The sequence below is a fragment of the Bidens hawaiensis genome, unplaced genomic scaffold, assembly GCF_021521415.1.
Source record: "Bidens hawaiensis isolate Kalapana, Puna unplaced genomic scaffold, B.hawaiensis_p1.1 tig00012328_1, whole genome shotgun sequence".
Classification (NCBI taxonomy): domain Eukaryota; kingdom Viridiplantae; phylum Streptophyta; class Magnoliopsida; order Asterales; family Asteraceae; genus Bidens; species Bidens hawaiensis.
The window spans coordinates 331,961-343,676 of NW_027492003.1; the positions used below are offsets into that span (position 1 = coordinate 331,961).

General features: G+C 36.4%; 2 protein-coding genes across 2 annotated transcripts; both read left to right on the forward strand.

The window, feature by feature from the left end:
- Positions 1-4,089: 4,089 nt before the first annotated feature.
- LOC143540754 (toll/interleukin-1 receptor-like protein) lies at positions 4,090-6,202 on the forward strand. The gene is made up of 2 exons (XM_077033733.1): positions 4,090-4,658; positions 5,992-6,202. The coding sequence occupies exons 1-2, from the start codon at positions 4,090-4,092 to the stop codon at positions 6,200-6,202; spliced, it is 780 nt and encodes a 259-aa protein (XP_076889848.1).
- Positions 6,203-6,290: 88 nt separating this feature from the next.
- Positions 6,291-6,882, forward strand: LOC143540757 (TMV resistance protein N-like). Its single transcript, XM_077033734.1, has 2 exons — positions 6,291-6,489; positions 6,572-6,882. The coding sequence occupies exons 1-2, from the start codon at positions 6,291-6,293 to the stop codon at positions 6,880-6,882; spliced, it is 510 nt and encodes a 169-aa protein (XP_076889849.1).
- Positions 6,883-11,716: the final 4,834 nt, after the last annotated feature.

Genomic DNA, 11,716 nt, shown 5'->3' on the forward strand with positions numbered 1-11,716 from the left:
AGCTTTTCTACAGCATCGGAGGTGGTCATATCAGCAAAGGGCTCAGTTTCAGCTGAAGTGGTGGCTTTCCTCTTCTTTTGTGCAGCACTTTTTTGGCGAGTAGTTGGAATTCTCACCGAAGGGGAAAGCGTGTTAGAGTGTTCTTGCTTCACCACAGGCCTATCCTCAATAAAATCATCCAAATCCACCAAGCTAAAAGACTTTGCCTTCGTCATCCCTACACAATGATTCATCAAGTTATGTTCAAGATAACAAAATTCCTGGAAAACCTAAAATCCCCAAAACACTTACCAGAGGTCATACTCTCAGCAGGTTTCTCAGCAACCACGCTTGTTTCTCCTGTTTCTTCCTCTAACCGAAATTCCCTTTCCTCTGTCGGAACCTTGAACAACGCCTTAAGCCTTTTCTCTGTATCCTTCCTGAGTTTTATCAAGTCCTCAAACACAACTGTCAAAAAACAAACCCTATCAGAATAAATCATTTACGAAAAGAACCTTTATCCTACAAATCTCCTACCCTTATAAACCCATTTAGTAGGCAAGCTAAACCCATCAGGAATAGAGTCCCGACGAACGAAAAAGAAGTATTTTTTCCAATCGGGGTCGCTACTTGACGCCTTGGGAATCATATAGAGACGGCTGGACTTAGATTGAAGACAATAGAGAAAGGATCCATGGGTTCGGAGGTTATAAGTTGCAGCAATCTCAGGCACGCCAATAGATAGCCCGTAGGTTTTGTTTAGACGGTCAACTGTTGTCAAAACTCTCCACACCATTGGCATGACTTGTGAATACGAGAATCCAGTTACGTCAAAGAACTCTTGGATAAGCGGGGAAAAAGGGTATGAAAGGCCGATCGAAAAGGGATAATAAAAGAAACAGGTCCAGGTTTCAGAAGAAAAGTCGGCTTTGACTTTGGGATCGAATGGCCTAATGACGGCTCTAGCAGGTAATAAGCCCGATTCTTTCAAAACCCTAATATCTGAATCTTTGAACAGGCATTGATCTTCGTCCGTCGCCGGAATGATACCTTGATCAACGAAATCGTCTGAGGTCGCGAAACGGAAAGGATTGAGTGCGTGAGGGGTTCTTTTTCTCATCTTCGGTATGGTCGAAAGAACAATTTCGAGAAAATAAAGAAAAGGGGAAATGGAAACTAACCTGATTATGGAGCGGTTGAAGATTGTGATGTAGAAGAAGGAAATATCTTTAATTATAACCTAGAAGGACGGCTGTAGAGTCTCCTCGATTCCCGCGCACGTCATTTCACATTTCAGAGATATCATTATTTTTTAAATTTAAAATTTTTACAGCTGTCACGCAGTAAAAATTGGGGGCAATTGTTGGATGCGGATTTTTATCCTCGGAATTGAGCTTAACTTAAGGATGTTGACTTGGGCAGCTATTCTGAGGAAGGTACGTTGACAAATTCAATTGTCCTATATTATCTAACTATTTTGCAGATAAGATCACGTGTTAAATATGCCTATGAGAACGTGGATTGCAACGGAATATAACTTGGACTTCGTCAACTAAAAATGTGGAAGCTAACGGCTTGGTTGAAGAAGTAGTCTAGGGTTTCCGGATTTCTCGGAATATCAGTTGTAATCTCTTATTATATATTGAGCTGATAATATCGATAGGTCACACACACTTTTGTAACACTTAGCTCACGATCACTTATCAGCTCCAACCTCTGTAATCACCCGTTTTTGATATTAATAAAATTGACGGTGATAGTTTTCACCGTCCGGGGTTTTTTGTGCCGGAGTTTATAATAATCACGCGTAATTCGACCAAAAGTTAGGCTCATAATCTTTAACCGAAGCTATTCGACTAAAGATTAAGTTGTAAACTCTTGACCGAAACGAAGACTATTATATTCAAGGTTTTTTTTCCCTCGTGATCTTATCCTCGTGTTCAATCTTTTTACTATTTAGCACCTAGCCTCACGCACTAATTTGATCAAAAGTTAGTTTGCTAATTTTTGACCGAAACACCTGCTATGTTGATGTAATATCTATGTTTTTATATAATGAAAGAAGTTTTATTTGCAACATCTATGTGTTCAAATATATGATGATCAGCTGAACACACAATCAAATTTTAAATATAGGTTATAATTGGGTAGCAAGAATCACACTAGGTTCAAAAAGTTAACAAATCTAGAACATATTAAAAAATAGTTAAACTTAATATTTATATGTTATTAACATTAATAGGTTCAAGATACCAATTCATTCAATATATAAACATGAAAACATTGTATCTCTTCTAGGATTTTGCAATGCATATGATGAGAAGATATTTGTTTACAAGTATGGAAGCAAAGGGAGTCTCAACAAACATTTAAAGAGCCCCGACCTAACATGGACCCAGCGTCTACAGATTTGTTTAGGCGCTGCCCGTGGGTTAAAATACCTTCACCACGATGTTGCGCCTGAACATAGAAGAATGCTCCATAGGGATGTCAAGAGCGCAAACATCCTTTTGGATGAAAACTGAAACGCAAAAATTTTGTATTTTGGGTTGTCCAAAAAATGTCTTGCTAATAACAGGCAAGCTAGCTTTGTTATCTCAAAGGCCATTGGCACACTAGGATGTATCGATCCAGAATACTTGTGTACTGGTCATCTAACACAAGAAACTGATGTTTTCTTTCTTTTGGTATTGTATTGTTTGAAGTGTTGTCCAGAAGGCCAGCTTTTACTACGGTTGATGGCCATTTTTTTCGTTTGGGTCAAAGAACACTACATAGAGAAAAGATTAAACAAGATAATTCGTCACGGTTTACATGAACAAATAAATCCAGCTTCCTTGCTTAAGTTTTCAGCCGTCGCCTATCGATGTTTGAAAACTGCGAAAGAACGTCCAACAATGGCCGAGGTTGTGGAACAACTACAAAAAGCTCTTGATATTCAGTTAGTAAGTTATTGCAATTGCATACATATATATGGTTGTAAAATTTTCATTACACATCAAATTTTATTTAGATATCCTTTATTGTTTGGTTGTATGTCACAGGCTCCAAGCGGACCATCGTCTGATATTAACAATGGCGCTTTTCGATATAGTCAGTTTGGTGTTGTTACATCTGCGAGTGATTTTCCCCGTAATCATTCCAAGTATTAATTTATTCACTTTCATCCTCATGTTTAATATGCTTTTAACAAAAATAACATTAAAACTAATTAGACACATTACATAATTCTATTTTAATTAACGGCTTTTTGGATCAAATACAAATGAAATTAACGTGCTAAACGTGAGAATCAAGTAGAGTAATTATATATACAAGTAGAGTAATTATATATATAAGTAGAGTAATAACTTTATGATAATTACTCTATGATGTAATTACATAATTACTCTACTTGATTCTCACGTTTAGCACGTTAATTTCATTTGTACGTTAACCTTCCCCTTAAAAACAAAGTTTCAAAAATTTACGTTTTACTTTTATATAGCGGTTTTTCACAAGTGTCATATGAAAGCTTGTGGTTAGCTAAAAAAATTTCATACTAAAAGCAAAAGTTAAATTATAGTTTTAAAATTGAAAAGAAAAAAGGTCAAGACTATATAATTAATCTAATTCGTCAAATTGCTATTTTGGTAATTAATTTTCCTATAACAAAAATCATCGATCAAAGTGTACATGATGTGTTTCATCAGGTCAAATGTTACATCGACACTATCCAGCAAGACAAGTACGGTATCGAGACCACCCGGCAATTCTGAAGTGGTACAATGCGGCAGACCAACTACCATATCGACGCTATCCAGCAAGACAAGTACTGCATCGAGACCACCTAGCAGGCCAAGTATGGTAAGATCTCGTAAATCCATAGGGACAGCTACACCAAGCGTCATAGCAAGACCACCCAGCAGGTCAAGAGCCATGTCGACAATATCCAGGCTGAGAAATTCTCAAGCGGAACAATTTGGCAGGCCAACTGACGTATTGACACTATCCAGCAAGACAAGTACTGAATCGAGACCCCCCAGCAGGTCAAGTATGGTAAGATCTCGTAAATCCATAGGGACAGGTACACCAGGCGTCATAGCAAGACCACCCAGCAGGTCAAGAGCCATGTCGACAACATCCAGGCTGAGAAATTCTCAAACGGAACAATGCGGCAGGCCAACTGCCGTATTGACACTATCCAGCAAGACAAGTACTGAATCGAGACCACACAACATGACAAGTAGCATATCATCTTCTAAGTCATCTCTGTCCGGTAGGATACATGATGTGTTTCTTAGTTTTAGAGGACAAGATACCGGCATGAGATTTGTAAAACGTCTCCACTCGGCTCTTGTACAACAACGGGTGTATAAGGATCCCCAGGATGAACCCATTGGTCCATACCTATTCAAGGCTATCCAAGAATCCAAGATTGCAATCATCATATTCACCACAAACTATGCTGATTCTGACTTGTGCTTAAACGAACTTAAATACATAATGAAATGCAGGGCTAAGAAAGGGCTAGTTGTAATACCTATATTCCTTCACGTAGATCCGTCAGATGTGCGAACACAAAAGCGGATGTACGGAGTAGCATTTTCCAAAAACAAGTCAAGGAACATCGATAAAGTTGAATCTTGGAGAAAAGCACTCGTGGATGCAGCTAACCTTGCAGGATTTGTAGTCGCCAGGTAATATTCTAGCTTTCTTGTTCAAAATGTGCACACAATATGTTTATTATCTACTAGTTAGTCCCAAATGCCATGTCTCACCCCAAAATTCGCGTACAACAAAAGTTAGGTTTACATTATACTTAAATCTTAGCCTTAACTCCCATCTCACAATAAATATATTACTCCCTCTGTTCCAGTCAAAGTGTCTTAGTTTGAAAAACACAAAATTTAAGGTAGATTAAATTATTATTTTTTTTCTTACCAAATGACAATAATGTCCTTCAAAATTGGATCCATAAATATTGTTTGTTAATATTAGTTTTGTGTATTTAAGGGTAAACTGAAAATTGGCTAATAAATTTTGAAAGTTGACATTTATTATAATGAGATAAATAAAAAAGAAACCATGGACACTTTAATGGGACGGAAGTAGTATATTTATTAATAGAAACACTTCATCATTTGTCCAAGGCTAACTAAACCAGAGTTTAACTACGTCAATCTCTGTCTTTATCCAGTAGTTGGCAACTGCCTTTAAATATGTTACCAATTCACTTGCTAACAAAAATCATAAGCTTAATCACCCAAGATCATTGTTGTAAAAATCGGTCTAGGCGGCATGTACTCGATGAGTATTCTCGAGAACTCCTTGTCTAGGACGAGTACTCACCGAGTAATTCCCGAGTACTCACTAACCAGGTCGAGTAATCGCAGCTCCCCGGTTGACTTACCTAGCAAAGCCTACGACTTCTGCAACCATGCATGGGATACACATGAAAGCTTGTGAGTTCAGTAATGGACACGCATTTCCATGACATTATACATAACATCTCAAAATGTGAATAGTTCTAAATCATAATAGGGCCACAATGCCACATGGAGTGTGGGGATTGGAATTTTTTAGCTATCAAATTTACATTTATAAAGCTAAACTTTAATATAGTTATCATACGAACCTCGGGATTTAATAATTCTTTTTCTTTAAGAGATTTACGTTTTACCTTCTACGTACCTCTGTAAGTCTGTAACTTAATAAAGTCATCATACGTACGCAAGACCGGATCATATGACTAATAAACCCAAGCCCTAGCTTAAAGCCATCAAATTTTTTGTATGTATAAATATATATTAAAAATATAAAGAAATATGATAACAATATGGGGGTATTGGCGAGTGATTCTAGCCCTAATTTCTTTCTAGCTCTACTTATTTGTTTATTCTTTTTGTTAATTATTTTTTCATTTAGCTTATTAATATTAAAGCTAACTTTTAACTCTTGGCGTGTTTAGTTAACTGCGTGGTTTGCTTATTTTTGTGTGAGCTAACTATCACAATTATTCAAAATCGGCAGGGACGAAGAAAAGGCCATCCAAGAAATTGTTTACACAATTACACATACATATCTTAGCTTAATACCAAGTGACAATGCAACCGCTGAAAGACGTGTGCATACAAACTTAATCGGAATAGAGAGACGCATGCAAGATTTGAGATCACTTTTAGAAAGCGTGTCAGATGGTGTTCGTATTGTTGGAATAAGTGGGATTTGGGGGTGGTGGTAAGTCTGCTCTCGCATCTTCTATATATGACGAAATATATCATGAATTTGAATGTTTCTCATATGTCAAAAATATTCGTACCGAGTCAACAATGCATGGTTTGAAAACGTTTCAAAAGAAAATTATGTCAGATGTATTCAAAACCAAAGTAACATTAAGGGACACCAACCAAGGAATGTCCATGATGACAACAAGATTATCTCAAAACAGTGTTTTGATTGTTCTTGATGATGTGGATAATGTTTTCCACCTAGATATGTTAGCCGCATCACGCGAATGGCTTGGTGATGGTAGTCTAATAATAATCACCTCTAGAAACCAAGATCTTACGAATGCCCACAATTGTATTAACATATAATTTGAGAATGTTAGATGATGAAGAGGCTATTGAGCTCTTTAGCTTGAATGCATTTGGGGCAAGTAGACCTGAAGAAGGTTATGAGGAGCTTGCACAAAGTATAGTTTCTAAATTAAGTGGTCATCCAGCAACACTTAAAAATTTGGGCTCTTTTCTACATGGAAAAGACAAGCTTGAGTGGACAAGTGCATTGGCTACACTAGAAGGTATTCCCGTTGACGAAATTCTGGAAAAGGTAAATCCTGGTGACGACAGAGTAACTAGAAATACCTTTTCTTGGCTGCTTACTAGAGGGGACGAGATCATTGTTCATGGTTATTTGTGAAAACACGATGAACAAAATAAATCATTTTTTTCTCCAATCTTAATATTTGTTTAAGTGTTGCAATAGCAGTTATGATGATTTAAATCTAAATAATTTTAGTATTAAGACTCTTCATCAGCGGGGCCAAAATTGGACCAATCTAAGGTTGGAGTAATCTTGATGTTCATGGATTGCATGGGAACAGAATTAGAGTAGTCTCTCAAGAGTTTTGAGTCATTGTGTAATTTGAATAAATAAAGGTTAAGATAAGTATAGTCTATATAGAGTCATAAAAACTGTGTTTCTTGATCGTGTTTATTACATTCCTGCTATGTGTAATCGATCAACAAGGGTCTTTCCCAATATCCAACCGCGAAAATCCAGATATGTAGGGATATATAATAAAGTCACTCCGCTTAATGAAGCCCTCAAGTCCCTGCTCAACAACATGTCGATAACTAGAACAACGCCTCAAAGCTCGTCTGGCCATGCATTACTTAACTAACAAAATTAAAATTAGAAATTAACCGAGTAGTGTAAGATGGAGTATATTGTGAGCTCCTTGTCAACAATATATTTAGTTAACGAGACGGTTGTCATGGTAGAGCATAATGTGTACTCGGATTCAACTTATACCACAATAGATGGTCTTTAAAGAAGAGAAAAAGTGTGGATTATATATAGGGTTTTGTGTGTGAGTGTGTGTGCGTGTGTGTGTTTTATATCAAGATTGGTATGCATGGCTGAAGATTTGCATTTTTTTCAATTGAGTATCAATTGAAGTGACTATTGAGAATTAATAATATAAATGAGTTTTGGGCTAAAATTAGAAGAAAACAATAGGAATTTATATTGGGCTATAATTAGAAGAAACCATTGCCAAGAGTCTATATGACTATATGTACCGCATGAAACAGGACCTGGACAAAGATTCTCGGACTGAGGTTTGGCGGGAGTCTGATGAAGCACACGAGTCATGTTTTTATTCAACACGAGTCTGATATGTTTCGTTTTGACTCATTCGATGCCATCCACATAATTTTGGGGTACAAGATCGAGCTCAGCTCGTTTAAACTTACGGAAGCTCAAACTTGACTCTTGCTCTTTCTCGGCTCGTGGTAAGAAGAAGACCGGTGTTCAATATGATGCATGTTCGATTCTTGCCTCTAATATTTAGTTTCAACGGCATATGATGATGATGGATAGACTACTAAGCGGCGATCACTAGTTCGATCATTAAACTGAACGACTTTTATCTCACTGAATTGCCGTGCCTTCGGGTCACTGTTCACCGGGCGTCGGCCCTAGGTGAGAGGTTTCCCGGTTCAAATTCAAGTGTATCCTTATATGGTAAATTCCTTAAATGGTAAATTTTGTGGGTCAGGCTGCGTTGAAGGCTGAATCGGGCAAAGTTGTTAAACACGAGAAAGCTTGTTTAGATAATCAACATGTCTTTCTACCATTTGCCTTTGATACATTTGGTTTTCTGGCTTCAGAGGCTGTGAAATTTTTGAGTAGGGTTCAACGCGTCGTACACGGAACCTCTTCAGCTTCTAGGTCCCAAAGTTTCGTTTTTAGCAGGATTGACTTTGCTGTTCAAAAGGGGGTTGCGGCGCAGCTTGTTGCCCGTTTGCCTGCCCCTTTATTGTAATCGTTTTATAGTAAATTATATAAAACCGGTTCTCATTAGCTCTCTTAATAAAAAATATACATATGTCGACTACATGGTGGGACCTTGAGATATATCAATCACGCGTTTAGTTACTACCTTTTGAATATTTCTTGGATGATGCTAATAAAACACTCAATTCTATACATGCCTATAATTACTTTATTGTAGCTTTATGATTATTAATTATGATGTATACCTTTTCTAATCATGCCTCCGTGTGGTAAGAAAACCAGTCTAACCGTGACATATAGGTGTTTTTTTTATAAAAACGTGTTTTTTGTCTAACCGTAGTATAGTGTTTTAGAAAAAAACATTATTTTTTATTTTCTTATGTTTAGTGTTTATTTTAGTTTTATAATTTTATTTATATGGATTATTGTTTTTATTTTGTTATTATATTATAGAAATATTTTTTATTGATTTTCGTTATCAATAATCAGCCCGATCTAAAAACGAAACAACATAAATAAACAATATATACACACACAACCATTACAACAATTTTGTACAAATAATAACAAAATGTATAAATCTATCAAATAGTCAAATATATTTACTAATATTGTTTTTATTTATGTTCATTTTAGTAATTTTATACATTTTATTAACTGCTCCAGCTACTCTGTCAAACATCTAAATATATCTAAAAAGTTTCAGCTACCAGCTTCAAGCTTCCAGCCATCAGCTTCCAGCTATAGCTAGCAGCTAGTTTTGCCAAACATACTCATGATGTTTTATTGATTATTAAAATTAAAACGCTTCTTTCTACGAAATTTCCTTGAATTTCCTTTGCCTTTTCACCGTATTATTCAATGCATTTCTTTCCAAGAAGTTTCCTTCACTTTCCTAGTTGAATATGCTTAAATCCATGTCTAAATATTGATTCTCATCTCTCTTATGTTTCACCTCATCCCACTACAGATATAAAGAGTAACATCCCTCTTCAGATCCAAAACCATCCTCAGCTTCTCTAGCTAGCTTTTCAAACCACCACTTTTTGTTCCACATTTATTTCAAAAGATCATGCCTTCTATAGAAGAGTTGAATCATTTCACTACGTGAATATCGACCTTCGGCCACACATGTGGTCTGGGCGATTTGCCACACTTCGGCTTAAATGTGTGGTTAAAAGGTCTTTGACCATGTTGGAAAACTTTCCAGAATGTTTTGGCCACATATATTATTCTTCACGTGATCATTGTATACCTAGTCAGGTACTTTTCACCACACTTTGAACAAAACTATGACAAAAACTAGCCACTTTATAAAAACGTGTGGCGAAATGTGACCTACAGTCATAGTTTGTTTGATCTTTAATACATGTGACCAAAAACACATGCATTAGCCACAAACTTTGACATTTAACTAGCCACATGTTTTAAAAGTGTGGCCAAATTTGACAAACGGCTACTGTATTGATAAGAGATGTGTCTAAAAGGTAAAAGATATAGCCACTTATATTACGTTGTGTGACCTAATGTCACATTTTCTAGCCACATTTTTAATAAAGTGGCGAAAAATGACGAACAACCATTGTATTTATTAGTTATGTGGCTAAAACGCTTAAAATATATGGCCACTTACACGACGTTGTGTGACCAAAGAGTAGTTTACTTTTATTTTTCATAAGTTTTTTATTGTCACAGAAACACATACTATGTATGGCTATAAGTAATAAATGGTCACACTAAAATATTTTTAAGTGTGTCCAAATGGAATTAATGGCCACTTATACTAGGTTGTGTGACCAAAGAGTATCTTAGTTTTGCTTTTTATAAGTTTTTTATTATCACGGATACACTTTTTATGTGTGGCTATAAGTTATAAATTGTCACACTTAAAGGATGTTTTTGTGTGTCCAAATGTAATTAATGACCACTTATACGAGGTTGTGTGACTAAAGAGTATCTTAGTTTTGCTTTTTATAAGTTTTTTATTGTCACGGATACACTTATTATGTGTGGCTATAAGTTATAAATTGTCACACTTAAAGGATGTTTTAGTGTGTCCAAATGTTATTAATGGCCACGTATTCCAGGTTGTGTGACTAAAGAGTATCTTAGTTTTGTTTTTTTATAAGTTTTTTATTGTCACGGATATAGTTATTATGTGTTGCTATAAGTTATAAATTGTCACACTTAAAGGTTGTTTTAGTGTGTCCAAATGTAATTAATGGCCACTTATTTGAGATTGTGTGACCAAAGAATATCTTAGTTTTATTTTTTGTAAGTTTTTTATTGTCACGGATACACTTATTATGTGTGGCTATAAGTTATAAATGGTAACACAATAATATTTTTAAGCGTGTCCAATCGTCATTAATGGCCACACGTTGATTTAACGATTGGCGACGTCATCATTGCCTTTACAGTTTCTTGTGCCGCCAAATTCAAATTGTCAGGGAGATGTACCGGCGGTTTCCGATGGTGATAAATACCAGTCACAATCACAATCACAATCCACAATCACTATCACAATCCACAATCACTATCACAATCACAATCCACCTTTCTTCCGATTATAATTTCCGATAATGGATGCAGCTAAATGGCTCGAACGTGCACCGGGTGCTCAAACCCCCAACTACTACGACAACCCCACATTTTTCACGATACGGTTCCGCTTTTATTCCGGCGCCTTCCGGAGGAACCAAAGGGTGAGGTATATTGACTATGTCGACCCTCAAACCTTCTCGTACCAACAACTTAACCCAATGGTTAGGTGGCTTGGGTACACGACTATTGATTATTTCAGCACTGATATGGTAGTGCCGGGGATCGAAATGGCGTACATCGAGTTGTAAGACTTGCCGCACTTCAGGGCGGTGTCCGTTTATGGGACGTTCCATTCTGAGGTGAACCTTCACCTCTGTAGGCTTAGGGACTCCACCTACACCTTCGATGGCATGTACCAGAGGATCATGCCCTCTCACAATCCAGAGGATTCGGATTCGGATTCGGATTCGGATACGGAATCGGATGGCAGGACTCCGGATATGGATAACGATGTAGATTCCGATTTGGAATCGGATGCTAGGAGTTAATATTATGTAATTTGGTTTTCTATATATTAATGTAAATTTTAATATTGTAAATGTTATTATATTTTGTTATGTGAATGTTATATTTGCGTTTCTTAAGCGTAGTTGATGTTGATTTTTTATAAATAACGTGTGAGTGAATA

Excerpts from the sequence above, each read along its gene's own strand:
- LOC143540754 (XM_077033733.1), top strand. The coding sequence starts at position 4,090 with ATGTCGACAACATCCAGGCTGAGAAATTCTCAAACGGAACAATGCGGC. Across the intron at positions 4,659-5,991 it reads GCAGGATTTGTAGTCGCCAG|GGACGAAGAAAAGGCCATCC; the intron begins GTAATATTCTAG and ends CAAAATCGGCAG.
- LOC143540757 (XM_077033734.1), top strand. The coding sequence starts at position 6,291 with ATGCATGGTTTGAAAACGTTTCAAAAGAAAATTATGTCAGATGTATTC. Across the intron at positions 6,490-6,571 it reads ACGCGAATGGCTTGGTGATG|ATGATGAAGAGGCTATTGAG; the intron begins GTAGTCTAATAA and ends TGAGAATGTTAG.